Source organism: Melanotaenia boesemani, chromosome 10, assembly GCF_017639745.1.
Source record: "Melanotaenia boesemani isolate fMelBoe1 chromosome 10, fMelBoe1.pri, whole genome shotgun sequence".
Classification (NCBI taxonomy): domain Eukaryota; kingdom Metazoa; phylum Chordata; class Actinopteri; order Atheriniformes; family Melanotaeniidae; genus Melanotaenia; species Melanotaenia boesemani.
The window spans coordinates 16,606,141-16,625,674 of record NC_055691.1 but is presented as its reverse complement, the minus strand read 5'-3'; the positions used below and the strand labels follow the sequence as shown (position 1 = coordinate 16,625,674).

Sequence of the window (19,534 nt, the reverse complement as noted above, 5' to 3'; positions counted from 1 at the left end):
CAGCTGGTTTCATCTCCTTTTATAGAGTGCTAAGCTGGAGCTCCTCGGGGCTCCATACTTAGCCTTATATAGTATCGACTTACCAAATCTTTGCCAACGTATCAATTCCCAGCTTTATACAGAAGATGCTGTCATTTTAACTAAGGCAAATTCTGATGTGGAAGTTTCAGGAAAAACTAACTTCAGCAATGACTTGTATTGATGAGTGGCTTAGGAAATCACGCCTTTTATTAAATTCAAAGAAAATTGTCTGCATGATATTTTTTTCAAAATGCCCAACAGCAAAGTCAAACGCATGTATTTTTTAAAAAGAGCAACAGACTATAGATGAATTTAAATATCTTGGTGTTACCTTGGACTTGACATTATCTTTTAAAAATCATGTTAAAAAATTTGTAAAATTTTATTATCTGAAATGTTACATAAATTTGACCACCACTGGTAGTAAATGCGGCTAAAATTTTACTTTATTGTTTTATTTTTCACATATTGAAAATCGTATTACTAACTGGTCACTGACAAACATCGCTACTTTAAAACCAACAGAATTTTTATACAAATAAGCTTTAGAAATATTTGATAGAAAACTGTTTTCCTTTCATCATTGCCTAATACTTCAAGAATACAGTATTATACATTTTGATAATTTAAAAATTTAATAAGATTTTACATGGACTCTCTCCATAATCCTTGAATGTTTTAATCCAGTTCAAATCCAGTATAAGTGGTAAAGTAACCTGAGCCTCTATTAGAAGTAACTGTGTAGTAGACAGCGTTTAATCAACAGGTGCTATCAGTTAAAGGAACTGAAATTTGGAACAGCATCCCAGGACTGCAGATAGAAAGTAGCCCCTGGCTAATTCTGGCATATTTACATTTTTATGTCCATTAATTTGCACTGTCTTTTTTTAAAAAATAAATAAATAAATATACTCAGCTTAGTTGGGTTGTTCGGTTGGTACTGAGGCTCTTAAAGAATACACAAGAACCACCAACCCTCCAGGCAGAGGCCTGCCTGACGCCCAGGATGATTAAGCCCCAGGCACTAACCAAACATGGGCCAGCACCCATGCCCCAGCCAAGCATCCCAGGCCCAGGGCCCCACCCAGCACAGTAAACAAGGACAATTAGATAGTCCCATCTGCCACACCCCATATGACATGTACACTCCCCAAAACCCTACATGTGTGGGTGTGTGAAAGAACTAGACAGAAGGGGGGTAAGGGGATGTAAGACTGGAGAAAAAGAAACTCACAAGGTGAGCCACCCAGCTGGTGACAGTACCAAAGCCTGGACCAAGACAGGATTTTCTTTAGATAAGTAGGAATACATACATTTTAAGATAAATCAAGAACAAACAGGCCATGTTTGTTGCAACAAATGTATTTTAATGTCTTTTGGTTTGGAAGGGGAAAAAGCCTAAACAGCAGGGGGAAAGGAGAGAATACCAGTAGCTTCACTGGTCCACATGAATTAAAAAAAAGAATTTAATAAACTTCTTTATAGAGGTAAATTCTGCAACTAACATTAATTTCCTCTGGCAGCATTAAGTCTTACAAGCATACCCTCTGGTGGGGGTAAGTAAAACGGCACAGAAGCACACAGATCAAAAACAAACCACAGTAAATGTAGCAGCTTGAAGAAATAGACACTGTCTCCATTAAGTGGATTTTATTAATAGGGTAGAAGTATTTTTTTTTATGTATGACCACAATTTCACTCACCACCTGACATTTTAGGCCATGCTAACTCGGCTAAACTCTGAAAACAAAACTACATATCCTGAGGTAAATGTAGATCAACCTCCCTGTTTAACAAAAGGTTGTTTTTTATTACAAGTGTACATCTTTCTATAAAACCATAATTTTACATGACAGACAGAAGTGATTTCATACCATATAGCTGTTGTGTGTGGAAAACTTCTGAATATTAGTTCATAAAAAAGTACAAATTCATTTAACAAAATTTCAACTAGCAAAACTGATTACATGAAGTTTATAAGTAATATTTTTTCCCACTAAAAACATATCTCCTCTTTTTGTAGTTTTCCTTCCTCTTCCTGCTGAGCCACCGGAGCCGAGCTCTCTCTGTTGTGTCTTGGCAGACTGATGGGAACATCCGGTCAGGAAAAATCTCCTTCAGTTTGCTCAAGAAAAACAGCTCCAGGTTTCTACCAGCACTGGCCACCTCTGAGTCTGGCTGTACATCAGGGGGAGAAAAATCCACAAGAAAATTTAAACTCAAGGCTGGTTTTCCTCAATATGGACACTTAGTTTGAATGTATCATGCAAGTTGGTCAAATAAATTTTATGCACATATCAGGCAGGATCAAGATAGTCCCTTCAGGAACATGCTGCAATTTGCAAAGGCCTTTAACTTTTAAATGTTAATTTTAAAATAGAGGACTTTGAACATGCTTAGACATACTAGAAGCACTACTTTATTTAATGATTATTATTCAATGTAAGCATGCTAAATATTGAATGAAGATACATTCAGTTTGCTAAACTGCAGCTTGTTAGATTTGGCATGATTGCATGAATTTCCCTTTGGGATTAATAAAGTATTTTTTCATTTTCATGATGAAGTTAGCATTTAGCTCTGCATACCTCTGTGATTTGAGCGAAGGTATAAGTCTGGAAGTCAGAAACTCTGACTTCCAGTTTCTGTCTCTTTAACTGAAACATCAATACAATAAACAAAAGTAGAGATAAACACCTGAGATGAGGAAACAATATTTTGGGGATCTGTCCACACCAGGAGCTGCCTCACCAGAGGTTATCACCACAGGAACCACCCAGATCAGGGCAGGTAGGGGACCACACCACAGTCAGGGCTGCAATGAAGGACCACCAGCCCCCCCGACCATAGCGGTCTCTACAGTAACAACCCACAGATCAAGTTGCCATAGCCCCCAATGTGGAGGATCCCCATAAGGAAAACACTGGAGTTAAAAAGTTAAAAAGTAAAAACAAGATCAAAACAAACCTAAAAACAATAAGAACAAATAAGAACCATAAAAATAAACATACAATAATAAGTACATAAATAAGTAAGTAAGTGAATAAGTAATAGACAGATATATAAAATAATCCAATTAAAAATAAAAATGGATTAAATAAAATATACATATACATTTTTTAAAAAGGGTCAGCTGTAAGCTAAGTTTAAAAAATAGGTCTTTTTTAAAACACAGATTGTCTCTGCAGCCATAGTCTCTGGTAGGCTGTTCTACAGACAAATGAAGATACCAGTATCAGATATCAGTAGGTTGCTAAATGTGGAACTTAGCCCCTCAAGCTAATGCAGAAACTACTCAAAAGTAGAGGTGGGTGTAACGATACTCTGGCACCAATACTTCGATACCTGCCAGTCAAAAGATCGAATACAATATTTTATTGACTATCAAGATACCAATGTGCTAATGCAAAACATGGCATTTGTTTTTACAGCTACAGCCTTCTGTGTCTTCCATGTCACATGTCAAGATGATGATGATGATGCTAGTGTTAGCAATGATGATGATGTTGTGCTTTAATGTTTTACTTGAGGAATATGTCTTATATTTATTTTTGCATTTGATTATAATAAATTTAATAAGTTTAAATATTATATATATATATACTATATATGTGTGTATGTTATATGTTGTGACAATGAAGATATTTATTAACACTGATATTAATACTGTACAATCCTGTGATTTTTTTCTTTAATGTGCAAAGAGTATCCGTATGATATCAATATTAATTATCATAAATTAATAGTATGGTTAAGACAGGAAAAATATTGGTATTTCCTATCCCTACTCAAAAGTATGAAGTGCTCTTAGAATCCAGCATCCTCTTAATTAACTTACATAATTGAAAGAAGCACAGTTCTTGAACATCAGCAGGACGTCGTCAACGAACTGCTCGGCTGTGAAGTAATGGAGAGTGTTGCTCTTGTCCAGTTTCCTGCGGATCACCGACAGGTCAATGGGCCTCTTGATGATCTGGTAGTAGTTTCTGGCCTTGAGCATAAACAAATTAATTTGATGATGTTGGGGAGAATGATGTCATTTTAATTTATGTGTTGTAATGAAATTAAACTGGAATATTTTACAAACAATTTACACTTGTAAACCATTAAGGTAGGCTGTTAAAAGAGATATTTCCACTCTATTGTGCTGTTAAAAATGGTCAAAAGAAGGTGATTTGTATAAGATGTTGTATAAGATGTGATGGTGCAGCTTTGTGTTAAGAGGTAAGTCTGTTGGACTGACCAGAGGGCTGACGGGTTCATGGAACGGAGCACTGACTGCATGACAATACAACAGAAGAGCTAATTTCTCACACCTCTGCAAAGGGCAAAACAAAGAAAAAAACACAGAAAGGTGGGTGAGCTGATTACAGTCTGCTTCACCACAAACTTTTTTCACTTCATGGAAGGTGAGAAGAGACTTGCAAGAAAGCTGAAATTATCATGCAAAACATTTACCACTACTGGTTGCAATAACATAAAAAACGCTTAATTTTAATTTAATTCTCCCTTTAATTTATGAATGTTTCTATACTGCAGCATAGAGGCTAAACTGCTGATTCTGCACAGCTCACCCTCTGGTCCTGGTTGGACAGCGTGTAAGGCACTTTGACTGCCCCACAGGGGTGCATCTTCTCACAGTCATAGTCTTCCACAGGCTCCTGGTCAGTTCGACACAACGTACACACCCAGTCACCTCTATAACACACAAAAACCCCTGTTGTTTTACAGTCAGACCATAAAATATTTACATTTAAATAAAATGTTAGTACCTAAAATCATAAACTGCTACTGCAAATACATTAACATAAACCTGAATTATGCCACATTTAAACACTGGCTGGTAGGATGTCTGACAGAGAATTTCAGTTACATACACTCATTGAGGTAACTTACTCTATACATTATGGAGGCCTGATAGAGATACAAAGTCAACATATTTGTATGTTCACACAGTGCTTACAGCGGAAAGCTGATGAGAGGTGGTATATGGCAAGCAAGATGGTAGACTTTTGGGCAGCGGTCACAGCAAAGCAGTTCTCCACCATTCAGACAAACAGCACAAAAATCTTCACTCTCCATTTCCTCAGTGAGCACTACAGCCTCGGGCTGCTGCTCAAGTGAACAGCAAAGATCAGGTGTTTGATCTTCACCATGGTTCATATGGACTCCATCAGCTTCACAGTTAGTCTCAGATTCATCCTCCAGCTGCAAGCATAGATCCGGTTCTGCTTCTGCTTCCAGATCTAATTCGATCACCAGGGTCTGCTCCGGATCTGGATCCAAATAGAATGTTTCTGAATCGTTTTTTCCATCATCAGAACCAGAGTCACACAGAATATATGGCTGATCTGGATTAGATTTGCAGTCAAAGCCTGAGTCCTGCTCTGGTTCTTCAAACGAGGGACTGTCAGGACAGTAGGGTTCAGTCCAGGATGTTGTTTCTGTTTGATCTGCCCACTCTGGTTCTTCTCTGACCTCCAAAGTATCTACTTCACTTGGACTGAATCCATTCTGCTATTAGAGATTAGGGGCACGGGTCAAGAGAAGAGCAAAACAGTTACCAAAAGGACTTCACACTTACCATTCTCCCTCTGAAAAGAATCATCTGTGTACCTGTTCATGGCTATCTAAAGACACGTCACTGTGCAGCTCAGCTTGTGTTTGACACGGCAGTCGGATCAGAGACACAACTGGCTGTAGAGATGATAAAGACATAGACTGGAATTTCAGACGTTCCAAGGTCACTACAGGTATGCAGGAATTACCCAGAACCCTCTGGGCCTCTGGATGAATCCTGTGGAAATAAAACAAGGCTACATGGTCATCCTGGTCATCCTGTTAGCTCAGCAGAGTGAGTTACGTCAGGATCATGTATTAGTGTTCAGTGGTCTGATCAGTGGAAAATGGTTTTAGTTAGATACCAAATGGATGATCTCATAAGTTTAAAGGGAAGGTTTGGCATTTTAAAGAGATGTTTGAGCGATTTTGGAGGGCTTAAGTAGTTGCTCTTGTGGAAGAAATTTTACTTATTTTGCTCTATATATATTATATTATAATCACACCTATAATTACTTTGTTTACTATATTCATCTATAAATTGTACTTACACTGATTGTTACTATATTACACTTTTTATGTTGTACATTTTTACTCATCATGCTTTAAGTCACTTTTAAGGTTTATTCTCTTCATATACATGTTCTGTTAAAAAGTTCACTACAAGGGTAAGATGACCTTTATCTGGTCCTTCCTCAGACCCTTAGTCCGACTGGTTCTGGTGGAGACACAACTATGTGAGGTTGTTTTGACGCCAGCTCTTGGAGTTGTGTGTCCACCCAAGGTCTTCAGGAAGGAGGATTCTTCCTACAGAAATGTATAACTATGGTTTTTCCTCTTGCCTCCCCAGAGTCTCTCCTGACTTCACGCGAGGTGGGACGAACACTTTCATTACTTGCAAGTATTTTGTCTTCTGTTTATTTCCCCTTTAACAAATTGTATTATACTTTACTTATACTTGTATTATACTTTCACCTTCTGATTAATTTTTGAGCCTGTCTCACCAAATCAAGTTTAATTTCTGATGATCTAAAGCGAGAGCCAGGGCTTGAAGCCTGAGTAGAGAAATAAAAACACGGAAACAATGAGATTTCTATCCAAAGTTCAAAGATACACCTAACAACTCATTTTACAACTCACACTGTCATTCATTGAGAACAAACAACCACATATAAACAATTTTTCAGCAGCTATACAAGAACCTTTGTGCCAACCGGAGCATCCATCTTGGACCAGTAAAACTGGTCAAAGCTGGCTCTTGAAGCTTGTTCAAAATGCAGCTGCTCGATTCCTAACAAGTACATGTAAACATGATCATATAATGGCAATTTTAGCCTCTCTACACTGTTTTGGAGTGGATTGTTCATTTTAAAGTGTTTAAATGGACTAACCCCTCTTATCTTTCCAACCTTTTAATTGTACCCACTCCTTCCAAAGCGCTTAGATCTGTGGATCAGATGTTTCTGGTTGTACCAAGGTCCAAACAAATACGTGAAATCTTTTTCTGTTTTTGGCCCCAAACTGGTGGAATTGCCTTCCCCTCCACATCAGGACTTCATCAACAGTGAATAATTTAAAAACTCGTTTTTAATCATTTTTTTGTTCTGATTAAGCTGTTTTTCTGTCGTTATCTGTTTAGTGATTTTCTTGTCTTTAAGTTGTACAGTACTTCAGTCAACGTCTGTTGTTTTAAACATGCTTTTTAACTCACTTGACTGTCACTTACTTATTAGCAAACTGGCACTCTGCTGCCACCTGCTGTCTACACTTCACAAATACAACCTGCAGCATTTTCACCCCCCAGTACTGCTGCAACTTTACTGTCAAGACGTAGAGTTGTGCAAAGACAAATTAGGAGATCAGACATATCTATATGTGAAGCTGCAAAAGTCTGTTAGCAGAAAATAAAGTTCAATAAATTTCATAGGTTTATTGTTATAATTGTTTTCTTCTTAAGAAAATTGCAAGCATATTTCATGAACCACATTATGCGAATCTTACGTTGTAGCTGTGAATGGTATATTGTCAGTAGATACATAACTAATTTTTCTCATGGGAAATCTGGACATGACCTTGCTAAGAAGATAATGCAGTTTTAACACTGATGCTGAATAATGGCTTCTTCAGTTCACATTTGGATCTGTGTTGGTTCACAGCAGGCTGTACACTGTTCACAGCTTGTTGTCTCTGTTTTTGTGCTAAATTGAACTCCTTGCAAGTAAATTTTGACTCTGCTAAGAATCCATTGGTCTGTCGTTACGGATTTAAAGTCTGAGATTATTTTTATCTAACAAAGTCCAAAATAACTATGTCTGTCTTAGTGTGATGAAAACAGTTCCAATAGAAACTTTAAGAAACTAATTTGTTATCATATTCACATATTTGTCTGTAAGAGCTCAAATTTTGTTTTTGTAGCATAAAATGTGCCATTTGCTAGTTTTTTGGTCAATGATGCATGATAATTAATGCATGATATCATGCAATAAACTGTACATTCTTTGAGCTAGCAGTCTCCTACTACTTCTAGAGTTTTTAAAAGCAATAATATAATAAGTTTTCCACAAGACATGAACATACAACGGTGCCAGAACTATTCTACTTAAGTCACAGAAACAAAGAAAATGAGCACATTTCTGGTAAATGTGCTCATTTACCAGTGTCAAACTCTTCATTTAAATAGTGTCTTGTTATCAGAGCAACTCGCCTCACCTGTGTGTTGTTTCATATTTTACCTTAATCTCTTCAGTAAAGTATTCACATTTTTGTCAGGATGTCTTTGAAATTTTTCAGATGTTGGTGAGGCTGCTCTGGTTTTTCCATTGCAAGATCTTTTTGCCTCCTTTTCCATCTCACGGAATCCAGAACTGCTGAGCTGTGTTGTTAAAAAAGAGAGATTTGGGATGTTATTATCACTCCAAAGTTTTGATTGATTGACTACCAAAGCCTTGTTTAACTATGCATGTATTACATATTCTGCTGGCGGTGTTGGCTCCTCTGGTGCGATTGCCCGATTTGGATCAGTCTCAGATGACATGGTCTCCAGTGCCAGTGGCTCTCTGCACATGATTCCCGGTGGCAACAGGGTTTCTCGCCTTTGTGGAAAGTTACCATGGCATCTGTGAGTTGAGTCTGCCATCTCCAGGAGATCAGACCTCTTGGGGTGAAAAAACAGGAGGGAAAACAGAGAAGAAGCTGCTGGTTTGAAATCCTGTTTGCTCAGTGTTTGACGGCAAAACAGCCGCATCAAGACAAATAGGAAAAACACAAAACAAATAGAAGAATCAGCAGTTCAGTTAACATTTCAGAGTAATTAGTTGTTTTGCATGGGATAAAAGATTTCTCCAATGAATGGTGATGACACAAAAAGTATCGCATATAAACCCCAAGTAGTTTCTAAATATTTCATTTTTAAAAACCTGATTAAAGTGAAATCAGGACTGTACTTCACCTGAGTGGGAATGAAAGACATTTGTAAGTGTCAGAGAGGCTTCAGAAATCCATATGAACGCGTCCTTGGATGGATGTGAGCTGAGAAACAGAGAGGCGGCGCTGCTCCATGAGTCCAGTTATCAAGGGGAACACAAAGGATTTGATTGGTGGAGAGCTGAATGAGCCTCAGCCCCCTGAAATTTTAGCCAGGTTCGCTGATAGTGACTAAAAGAGTTTTGCATACGTTTAAAATCCAGTCATGTTATCATTTACTTTAAGTGGTGGAAGATGTAATCAGACCCCCTTTTCAAGAAGAAGAGGTCATTTTACAGACAAGAAAAACTACCATATTCAGAATCCAGTGTACTGATTCTTCTCTCACGGCCATATTGCGAATGATCATGTGACAGTGAGGGTTGCTCATTTATCTACAGAGAATTGTCATATTAGTGTGAATAAGTCAAAGCTCTGTTTTGGGAATACACAAAAAAATGGTTGAAGACATTAAACAGTTCCTGTCCTGTAAAATTAATGGATTTCTCTTGAAGGTATAAAAAGCAAACTGTCATGTAAAATACAACAATGGCTTTTTTTTTTTAGCTGATACATTACATGATCAAACAGATAATAGCTGCTTTATTCATATTTCTCATTCAGTCCTGTGGGAAAGTATTTAGTCAACCCTCATATTTTGTATTTGCTTCCAATCAGACGGATTTTCTTGTAATCTTAAAGTGGTCGCGGGCAATAAGTTAGCCACCTTTTTTAACAAGTCATAAGTTGAAAATGCAGAATTTGTCTGCATTTGTTTGCTTTAGTTGCATATATGAAAAATATCAAAGACAACATATTACTACGTATTTAAAATAGTGTTTTTCATTTAACAACATGCTTCCCAAAGAGATATTAATTGAAAACCTGAAAGTGTATCTCAGAATGGTGTGCAGTTTGTCCTTAACACATTTGATGAAACTGGACAGGAAAGAGGACTGAAGAGGTGTCATGTCTTTAAGTTTGTAATGTGTTTCCTTCTGAACAAATCTTAATTTTAAGATAAGTAACTTTAGCTTATAAGTTTTAGAAAAAATCTTTAAGAATTATTGAGTACTTGTAAAGTAGTATGAAATACTACTTTGTTTATCATCTTTAACATATTAAATGAAATTAATGTTAAATGAAATACAAAATAAGATTTTTAAAGAATTTTCCTTACAAATCCAATGACGATGAATCCCACGGAAGCTGCAAAACCTGCAACTGTTGCAGCAGTAAGAGGATGAAGAACATTTGAGACAAAAATAGATCACTCTCTCCAGTTCTGACCAATGACAACTTACACCCTGGAAGTTCACTCAGAATTAATATCAGACTGCATTTGAATAACAGAACTTCCTTATGTAAATCAGCTCAAACTAAAGCACTATCACAACGTAGAACAGTGTAACATGATCATAAAGTGTTGTTCCTGTAACACAGGCATGCCTGCCTTTAAAGCTCATCGATCCCATGATCTATGAAATGTTTTTTTTGTTTGTTTGTTTTTTTTTAATAGAAAATAATTGGATATCACTGTCTGCATTCTTTCACCCCTCATCCGAAAGGCTTCTTCAGTTCTAACCAGTTGGTGGGGAGTTTTAGCTTCCTCTATTCAAAAATGGTTTTTCCAGTTTTGTTTTGTTAAACTGGAAAATACAAATGAACTATACAATAACAGAATTTAGAAAATGTGGATGAACCAGCTACAACCAGACTGTTTTAGTGCTAAATAAATTTAACTGAGGCTCAGACTGGAGAAGCCTGAAGGCTTTACAACAGTCAGTAGTCTCCTTTTACTCTTTTAAACCCATTACCCACAAACCAACTGCTTTTTAACCTGTCAAGAAATATCAGTGAGACAACTAACAGTTTAGTTTAGTTTAGTTTAGTTTAGTTTAGTTCAGTTTAGTTTAGTTTAGTTTAGTTTAGTTTAGTTTAGTTCAGTTTAGTTTAGTTTAGTTTGGGGTTTTTCAGCAATTCTTGAGAAAAGACAACAACAATCAAAAGATAATTCAAATACAACAATGAAAAGGAGCAGATAGAAAAAACAAACCTGTATGAACTGACCATTTTTCACATAACAATTTATCCAAAACACATATGAAAACAAAGTTAAGTTTAGGCTAATAAAGCCTATCACACTTGCCAATACATTCTTCATTTGATTCTATCACAACAAAATAGAAAACTCTTGCAACTATCTATTTAACAGACTAACCATTTATTTTAAATATTATTTGATTTCGCCTCCTAAATATCTTTGTCCAGACTATTCCATAAACTAATTATTTTTACAAAGATACATTGTCCCATCACGTTACTGACGGGGAAGCTGCTACACTGTAAAATTTACTTTCTTTTCTATTCTGCTAAGTAACACTAGGTGTCGCTGTGGGCTATAGTGCATGTTAATGTAGGAGCAAGTCTCGCACAAAACCGCGTTGTTTCCCAATCCCGTTCCTCTTTCAACTAGCCTCCAAGATGGTAGGTGCTATCAGCTATCCCACTGTACTGAATTTGAGTTTCATCTGACCCCATCCTTGTTCTCTTAAAGCAGACTACGCGTATCTCCGACGTTGTTACTGTACACTAATGGCAGGCGAACAATTATTTGGTAGTATTGCCATGTTTAATTGAAATTATAAAGAATATTTTTCACCCGGCGGTTCTCTGTGTTAGCGGAGCTACTCTGGCCCGTAGCTTATCCCTCTAGTAACACATGTTTTACTATCATTGACATAGCGAACTTTATTTTTCATAATTCTGATCTTGTTATGGTATAATACTGTCATGCAGGACAGCTATTGAAGTTGTATGTTGTCACCAGTAGAAGTCAGTCGCCGGTTAATGGTTTTGAGTTACCTTTAGCTTTCAAGATGCTAAGTAGCATGCAAGCACAACATGCTGTAATTCACATGAATTAATGAGATAACATATTTTACGTGTCTGCTCCTCTTAGAATGCGTTGCTTGCATGCAAGTTCTTAATGCTGCTTATAGGATAAAAAAAAATGCCATTCCAGTGCTAGTTAGCTATGTATACAATGAACGACAGTATTTACCATAAATGTATGTCTAATCAAACATTTTGGTACAGCCCACCAAGAGGTCGAAGACCAGGAAGCTCCGAGGACACGTTAGCCACGGACATGGTCGCGTTGGTGAGTTTCAACCATGTTCCTGACTCCACAGGGGATTTAACCCAAAGAATTGACAGTCACAGAAATTACAAGGATGCCATTAACAGCAACTCTATCCACTCCACAGGCAAGCACAGAAAGCATCCTGGAGGTCGTGGTAATGCTGGTGGCCTGCATCACCACAGAATCAACTTTGATAAATAGTAAGTGCCTCATAATACAGAAATGCTGACAGTGTTGAATATCTCCATATCCAGATTTGATCTGGTACACAATGTCATTTGTTGTAGCCTATTAATGAATGATTAATATCTTATACCTGCATAAATCCACAGCTATTGAGTTCATTCAGAAATGGTTCATTATTTAGTATTGTCTTGGCATGCATCACCTGTGGTGTTTTAGATTATAAATCAGTCCTGTTTTTTGACTGGTTTACCGCATAAATAAAGTCAGTCCTCTTAAAAGATGGATTTTAGAAATGACAAGCACTTTGAAACTACTCCTCTGCTGTTTTTTTTTTTCCTGTAAATGCCAAAAAAAAAATTAATGATACTTGACTTTTACTTCAGTTGCCTTTTGTGTAAGAAATGGATGTTAATGTAGAGAATGCATCTGCAGATTGGCACCTTTCAAAAAAATTGGCAATTTTATATTCATTGGGCTATTGTTAGATTTAATAGGTCAAAAATAACGTGATAAAATATTGTAGTTTGTCTAGCATTTGGCTTAAGTCTAAGTATATTTAAGGATAAAACCATTGTCATTGTTTAATCTGTTTTTAGAAAGATGTCCTGTAGAACAACTCATTTGTCTATTATCTGTGTAAACTTCCCTAATCAGAAGAATGTCACTCAGTTCTTTGAATATCTTCTCTTCCTGTGTTTGTCCACAGCCATCCAGGCTACTTCGGTAAGGTTGGTATGAGACATTACCACCTGAAGAGGAACACAACCCACTGCCCCACCATCAACCTGGACAAACTGTGGACGCTGGTGAGCGAGCAGACCAGGCTGAACTACAGTAAGAAGCCTGATGGACCTGCCCCCGTCATCGATGCTGTGCGCGCTGTAAGTACTAATGCAGATGTAATGTGTTCTCTAGTATTGGATAAATGGTTTTTATAAAACTACAGTTTGTCTTTTTTGTTTGACCGCATGCTACAGTCAACGCAGTATTTCTGTGCTAAACTGAACGGCTAAACAAACACAAGCATTAAACCCGTGTTCAAGTGAAAAAGTTAACATGGTGTCATATTAGTTCAATGTGGAGCTAACGTTTGGGTTTTACAAGCAGCTATAAAAAAATTTTAGTCCAGAAAACATGCAGCATCAAACAAACTGTGGCATGTACTGTCCATTGCAGTGGAGGGATAGATTTAACAGTTTGTTGTTAAAAACCATGTTTAGTTGCTCTCATTGATTGAAATCTCCATCTTAGTTGTCCAGTTGTTACAGTAGGGTTGGTAAACCTATTTGTTGTTGTAAATAGGACAGATTATTCTTTTAATAAATTAGTGAGCATTTTGGTAGATAAGTATTGATGCTTAGTTTCCTTTTAAAATCTCTTCATTGATTTGAGTCCAAGCTTGATTTTTCTTTTGGCATAGAAATGCCTAATTAGTAGGGATTTATATTTTGAAGCTGGGTTAAAAAAAAAAGTATCTTAAATCGATTTAAATATAATTAATCCAATATTGATTCACAAGTTTTTTTTTTTTTTTTTTCTTTGAGTCCTTTGACAACAGTGACCCTACGTTTGTGTGACTTATCGATGCTTGGTGAGATCTTGGCATATATACACCTTTCCTTCAACAGTCTGCTTCTCTTGCCAAGATAATGGCAAGTTTGGATTTTCAGAAAGGAATCATAGGTTTGTTTCTGGACACCCAATAATAAAAGCTCTAAATGTAAGGCTTGAGTCTATCAGAAACTATCAGAAACTTCATAGTTAAGGAGGATAAATGGTTTTTGGTGGACTATGTTCACAGCTGTGACAAAACACCTATATTCCCAAAATCAGCTTCTCTCGCCAAGATGTTGCCATATTCAGATTTTGTCATCCACAATTGGATCATATTAACCTGCAAACTGTCCAGCATCTTATTACATCTCACATTAATTAGTAGCAAACACTTAAGGCCATGGATGCAGCTATGTGCAACAGGAAGTGATGTCATCGATTCAGAATAGTAGTGGTGGTACCTGTATACACCTGTATGTAATAATTTACATGAATAAATGTTAGTTTTGCACTTGTTTAATAATCATCCTTTCATATGATGGGAAATTGACATCTGTACAGTTTGACAACTTGGATTAAAATGTGTCAGTGCAGAATGTGAATTCCACATAAGGTCATTTTGGAGAATTGGTAACAAATGTAGTCAGAACCTGCATGAGTGTAGGTCCTCTTTCTCATTTTTGGTTATTTGTAATTTTATGTTTGTAGTTATTTTGAGTCACACTGTCCAACATGAGCACAGTAACTTTAGCTGTTTATTTTCTTTAGTGTTCACAAAGTTTTTCTGATGAAAATAATCTGATGTTTTTAACTATTTAGGGCTACTACAAAGTTCTGGGCAAAGGCAAGCTGCCCAAGCAGCCCGTGATTGTGAAGGCCAAGTTCTTCAGCCGACAGGCGGAGGAGAAGATCAAGGCAGTGGGAGGAGCCTGCGTGCTGATGGCATAATGTTCCTGTCAGTGTGTTTTTTGACAAAATAAACGGTGTAAATGGAAACTGTTTGTCTTGTCATGTCTGATTTTAAGAAGTGCCACCAATGAGCTTGTCAGCTGATTGATTTGTCACTTGTAAAGTAAAAATTCAGTCCAGTGTTTCTCAATCCTGGCCCTCAGAGACCCCCTGCATGTTTTAGATGTTTCCATACTTTTAACACACCTGACTGAATTGAATGGCTCATTAGCGGCTTTTTCAGTTAATCAGAATCAGGTGTGCTGGAATAGAAAACCTCTGAAACATGCGGAGCAGGCGTCCTTGAGGACCAGACGTCCTTGAGGACCAGAATTATGAAATCCTGCTTCCACTTTTCTCTCTCCCTTGTCCATGAGGGCTAGTGGCCTGCAGGTTTTACAAGTTTCCCTGCTGCAACACACCTAATTTGGACTCAGACAAGCTCTGCTCAAGTCTACCAATTACCTGTTGACATTAGTCAGGTGTGTTGACATTAGTCAGGTGTGTTGCCACAGGCAAACTTCTAAAACCTGTTGGACACTGGCCCTCGAGGGCCAGGATTGAGGATCCTTGCTGTACAGTGAAATTTTAACTAATTTATACTACTAAAAAATAAAGTGGCTTATGACAGGCAATGTGTGCCTGTTGTGATGGAAAAGTTTATGATAAATGAGAGGGTTCCTCATTATCTCGATTCTTTTCTGTATTCAAGGAGGGAAAAAAAGGACCTCTGTGTTATAGTGTATTCTGGACTCTTCCTCCTAAAGAAATATTTCACCCTGACAAGCCCACAGACAATAATCAGGTTTGTAGAATTTGTGTGCACCTAGAAAAGTGTTATTCTCTATTACAGTGTTAAATTTGACAGGGTGATGAAGATTCAACTAAATACTTAAATGGATAAACATTCAAGTAGACTTGAAGCTAGGTCTTTTTTTCTTCTCTCCTGCAAACACTTCGTGACGGAATTTTAGCTGCTTTAATATACTTTGCATAGGCTCTGTACTTGTGGCTTGCGCACATGCCGCTCCGAGTGGTCTGAATGGGAAGTATTCCTATATAAACATTTACTACATAAAGGTAATTTGACATTTTAATATATAGCTATAAATGTAACGTTTTACATTTTCTGGTTATGCCAGTGTAGGTAGGTTTAATACTTTGACTGGTAATGTAGCAGGAGTACCACTTTTACTTTACCACATGGTCTGCATACTTCCTCGTCTGTAGGGGGCGGGGCTTAAGTGGGCAGCGTTTCCTGTCATGTTTGAAAAGTAGTGAACGCTGGACTCAAATAATTATCATAGAAAAGAAAATGTGAGGGACCTTATTAAACAAGGTAATTTTAAAAGGCATACCTTTCTCTAAAGATTTCTATTTCTGAAAACGTGTATTTGTAGCGTTGCTCAGCGATACTTGCACGCGCTGAAACACGCAAACGAGTAAATCTCTTTACAGGAGATTTGGTGATTAGAAAGCCAAGCATGTTTAGTGAAGTGCGATGGGCTTTTACTGCTGTTATGTATTTATATTATGACTTTTTTTAATAGAATGCATATGTGATTTTATACTTTATATCTATGCAGAGTAAGGCTCTCTTGCTCTTAGTTTTTGTTTTTAACACCGAAGACCATGCTGGAAACAAGTTATGTTTAAGCATGCCCTTTTATCCTTTGGTTCCAGAAATAAATCAAAGAACTGGTAAAGTTATGACGACACAGTGAGAGAATGCAGCGTGTGCAGCTAAAATCTGTTTGACGACTCAGTTTTTCACTGGAGCTCGTGAAGGACACTGATCTTCATAAAAGTGATAGTGAGTAGCTTATAACGGACCAGCTGCTTTCTGTTTTGGCTGATCACGGCATTAATGTGAACTGCGCGTGCGCGGTTTCACTATCCAAACTTGTGCCAATTATACATAATATATTTTTAAGGCTTTTCTTTTAACGCTTTTCCTAATCACATGTGTCTTTACTTCAGCTGTTAATGGCACACCAGTCTTGGTTGGAGTGTTCCCTGCAGCGCTCTGCCAGTCTCGGCTTGGAGGTGCTGGAGCGAGCCTCCAGGCGGAGTGTAGACTGGACCAACACTGGTGCATCTCAAACCCCCACAACTTCTGATGAAAACCGTCGCATTCCTGTCACGGTCTGTCGAAGATTTGGGCATCTATGAACTCAGTTTAACTGTTCCAACATCATTTTCTTAATTACTCTTCACTTTTCTGTGTTTTTCATTCAGAGAGCCCACACAGAGCTTAACGATGCCTTTGCAACAATTGCAGAGTTCATGGCGCAGACAACCTATCACTGCAAGGTGAGTAAGCCAGGTTTCTTGTACCTGTATTCCTGTGTGTACTTCCAGTGACACACTAATATGTGGATTTTTCTTTTCATATACAGAAGTTCTACGAGTCTGGCTGTTGCACTGACCCCACTGAAAGTGAAAGAAACCATATGTCCAGGTTCCACACACAACCAGGAGTTGTAAGGCCAACATCAGCACTTCCAACCAGTAAACACATACAACATGTGGTAATTACATTTTGAATGTTTTTTTTAAGTAATAAGTTTGAAACGTGAGAAATCTTTTTTTAAAAAATCGTATCTATCATCAGGGCCGTGTCTCTGCGATGGGTGAAGATTTTTACATCGAGGTTTCACCAGGAGCGTACGCCATCACTGCAAGTTTGCCGGAGTCACAGCAGCAGACTCGGCTGGTCAGCATTAAAGCTGGAGAGAGTATCAACCTCACCTTTAACCTCTGACACCTCACCTGACCAAATAAGCTCTCTGAACGTCTAATAACAAAACTGACCAAATGCTAAAGCTGTTTGTGTGTTTCTTGCCTGTTTTTATTTTGCTATCAAGATGTTTTGTATGCTGCGCGCTGAATAGCCATATTTTTCATACATGTTATTTGCTTATTAGATTGCATGTTAAAATTTTGCACTTCATAATGTAATATACTAAAAACAGTGTTTACCTGCACTAATGCCGCTATAGTGTATTTAAAAGTTTTTTTTTTTTTTTTTTTTTTTTTTAATAAATTCCTCTTAACCATCATAAAATACACTGATTTTGGCCATTGTGTGTGAGAAGTAGCTGTTGCCAGTTGTTGCCAGAAAAAGGCTGCAGTCCTGCAGATGGTTGAGGTTTTAAGTTGATTGCTCTAAAGACGTTCCTAATGTTTATTTCTCTTCCTTTGGCACCAGAAAGTGACTGACACAGAGAACTGTGGTTTGGTGAGGCACTGATCTGTAGAGCAGGAAAACTAGCAGGTTGTGATATCCTCTTGGGAACAGTACTTCCTGTCAAAAACAAATCTATTAGGCTTAAGTCAATATTTAAAAGAGGGGGGTGATTATAGTCTTGTTTGCTTCTTACCTGGTTGTCTATGCTGTGGTTCTGGTCCAGTTCTTCTCCAGTACCTCCAGGGAGGACGCTTCTGTTTACTCTTTAGCTTCCCTGCAGGAAAAATTGATACTCTGGCCTCATCTACAGATGGAGATGAAGAAGGGGAGGATGGAGCTTCAGAGTCACTCTTTCTAGAATCTGTATTTCCGAGGTCTACCTGCCTATGTTGTCCTGTTCTGGCAAATCTTTCCAACTCTCTGAGGATGGACCTACAGCAGGGTGAAACTACACAGGGCAGGTTGTTTGTTTCTGGAGAGCAGCATGAAGCTGATGCTGACTGGCTGCAGTTGGTGAAGGACAGCTGGGGAGGGACAGCGGATTTGTGGGTAGAAAGCCAGCTGCAGCATCGACTAGAAGCCGATGATGGAGCATGGAGCTCCCTCACTAGTCTATCATATTGATAAGCAGAAATGGGCCAAACCATGCTGTAAGGAACCAAAGGCGCACAGCCGTTCCACATCAGCACTCTGAGGTTTGTCACATAATCAACTGCAGGAAAAAAAGAGGCATCAGGCTGAATTATAGATACATTAAAAACCATTGTTGTACCTTCAAAACTACCTCTGCACACTGTAGCTGTCATCACTCGACCTGGACCATATCTTTTCAGATCTGGTTCCCATGGTGACAGGACAACATCACCAGGTACCAGAGCGTGTGTTTGAGCTCTGCTGTCATTGACCATGTCCAGTGAGCAAACCACCTGATGCAGTGAGGAGACAATAGCCAAATTAACACTTCCTGGATCGTCAAACTCGATTACCCAGACTCCTCTGCTGAGTTTTTAACATACAGAAGATGCTAATGTAGTCATCAATTTTAGTACAAAAACTGGGATACCAAAGATTAAAAGTGGTAGATTTAAACTTATCATTATTTTTGTCAATTAAAAGGCGACCCTGCAGAAAAGGTTTGGAAACCACTGCCCTACTCCAAGTTCTGACTTTAAATAGACAAGGAAAGCAGCAGTTCTTATTGTTTTTCAGAAAGCTACAAACTAAGTCATCACAGTAAATAATACCAACAACTGGGCTAGAGACTGGTGTAAAAGTAAAAGTGACAAATAATCTAAACATGCCAAAATACCACACAGTTTTATAACTACACACCACAGGATTTCACCTCTGCTTGATGTAGCAGAGTACCCTGGTAGTAAAAACCATCCATCTCTCTTCTGGCCAGCACTCTGCACCCTCGGAAGAACTTTGGATTGGCCTCAGTTTGACATCACAGGATGCAGGAAGTG

The 19,534-nt window shown here is 37.9% G+C and overlaps 4 protein-coding genes across 10 annotated transcripts; 2 read left to right on the top strand and 2 right to left on the bottom strand.

Annotated features, from left to right (window-relative positions):
- Positions 1-1,416: 1,416 nt before the first annotated feature.
- On the bottom strand, positions 1,417-10,665 carry LOC121647912 (transcription intermediary factor 1-alpha-like). Of its 5 annotated transcripts, XM_041997727.1 has the most exons (10): positions 10,580-10,665; positions 9,029-9,108; positions 8,549-8,734; positions 8,313-8,452; positions 5,638-5,818; positions 4,985-5,538; positions 4,596-4,719; positions 4,265-4,339; positions 3,860-4,012; positions 1,417-2,199 (listed from the first exon to the last, which is right to left on the bottom strand). In XM_041997727.1, exons 2-10 carry the CDS (start codon positions 9,047-9,049, stop codon positions 1,996-1,998), a joined length of 1,638 nt encoding a protein of 545 aa, XP_041853661.1. In that variant the 5' UTR covers positions 9,050-9,108; positions 10,580-10,665; the 3' UTR covers positions 1,417-1,995. The 5 variants fall into 5 exon arrangements, with proteins under 5 accessions (XP_041853661.1, XP_041853659.1, XP_041853662.1 ...); XM_041997725.1 differs by lacking the exon at positions 9,029-9,108; XM_041997728.1 differs by lacking the exon at positions 9,029-9,108 and having other exon boundaries at positions 4,985-5,535.
- A 797-nt stretch (positions 10,666-11,462) lies between these two features.
- rpl27a (ribosomal protein L27a) lies at positions 11,463-14,923 on the top strand. Its single transcript, XM_041997731.1, has 5 exons — positions 11,463-11,529; positions 12,142-12,205; positions 12,312-12,387; positions 13,080-13,254; positions 14,747-14,923. Exons 1-5 carry the CDS (start codon positions 11,527-11,529, stop codon positions 14,873-14,875), a joined length of 447 nt encoding a protein of 148 aa, XP_041853665.1. The 5' UTR covers positions 11,463-11,526; the 3' UTR covers positions 14,876-14,923.
- Positions 14,924-16,108: 1,185 nt separating this feature from the next.
- On the top strand, positions 16,109-17,897 carry akip1 (A kinase (PRKA) interacting protein 1). Of its 3 annotated transcripts, none has more exons than XM_041996942.1 (6): positions 16,109-16,214; positions 16,559-16,688; positions 16,856-17,020; positions 17,114-17,188; positions 17,275-17,406; positions 17,490-17,897. In XM_041996942.1, exons 3-6 carry the CDS (start codon positions 16,862-16,864, stop codon positions 17,637-17,639), a joined length of 516 nt encoding a protein of 171 aa, XP_041852876.1. In that variant the 5' UTR covers positions 16,109-16,214; positions 16,559-16,688; positions 16,856-16,861; the 3' UTR covers positions 17,640-17,897. The 3 variants fall into 3 exon arrangements, with proteins under 3 accessions (XP_041852876.1, XP_041852877.1, XP_041852878.1); XM_041996943.1 differs by having other exon boundaries at positions 16,559-16,689; positions 16,825-17,020; XM_041996944.1 differs by lacking the exon at positions 16,559-16,688 and having other exon boundaries at positions 16,121-16,214.
- Positions 17,898-18,361: 464 nt separating this feature from the next.
- c10h11orf16 (chromosome 10 C11orf16 homolog) lies at positions 18,362-19,508 on the bottom strand (the record flags this gene model as incomplete). The annotated part of the gene is made up of 3 exons (XM_041997084.1): positions 19,411-19,508; positions 18,850-18,991; positions 18,362-18,777 (listed from the first exon to the last, which is right to left on the bottom strand). Coding segments are annotated over exons 1-3 (603 nt in total), but the record flags the coding sequence as incomplete, so codon positions are not given.
- Between the last annotated feature and the right edge of the window lie 26 nt (positions 19,509-19,534).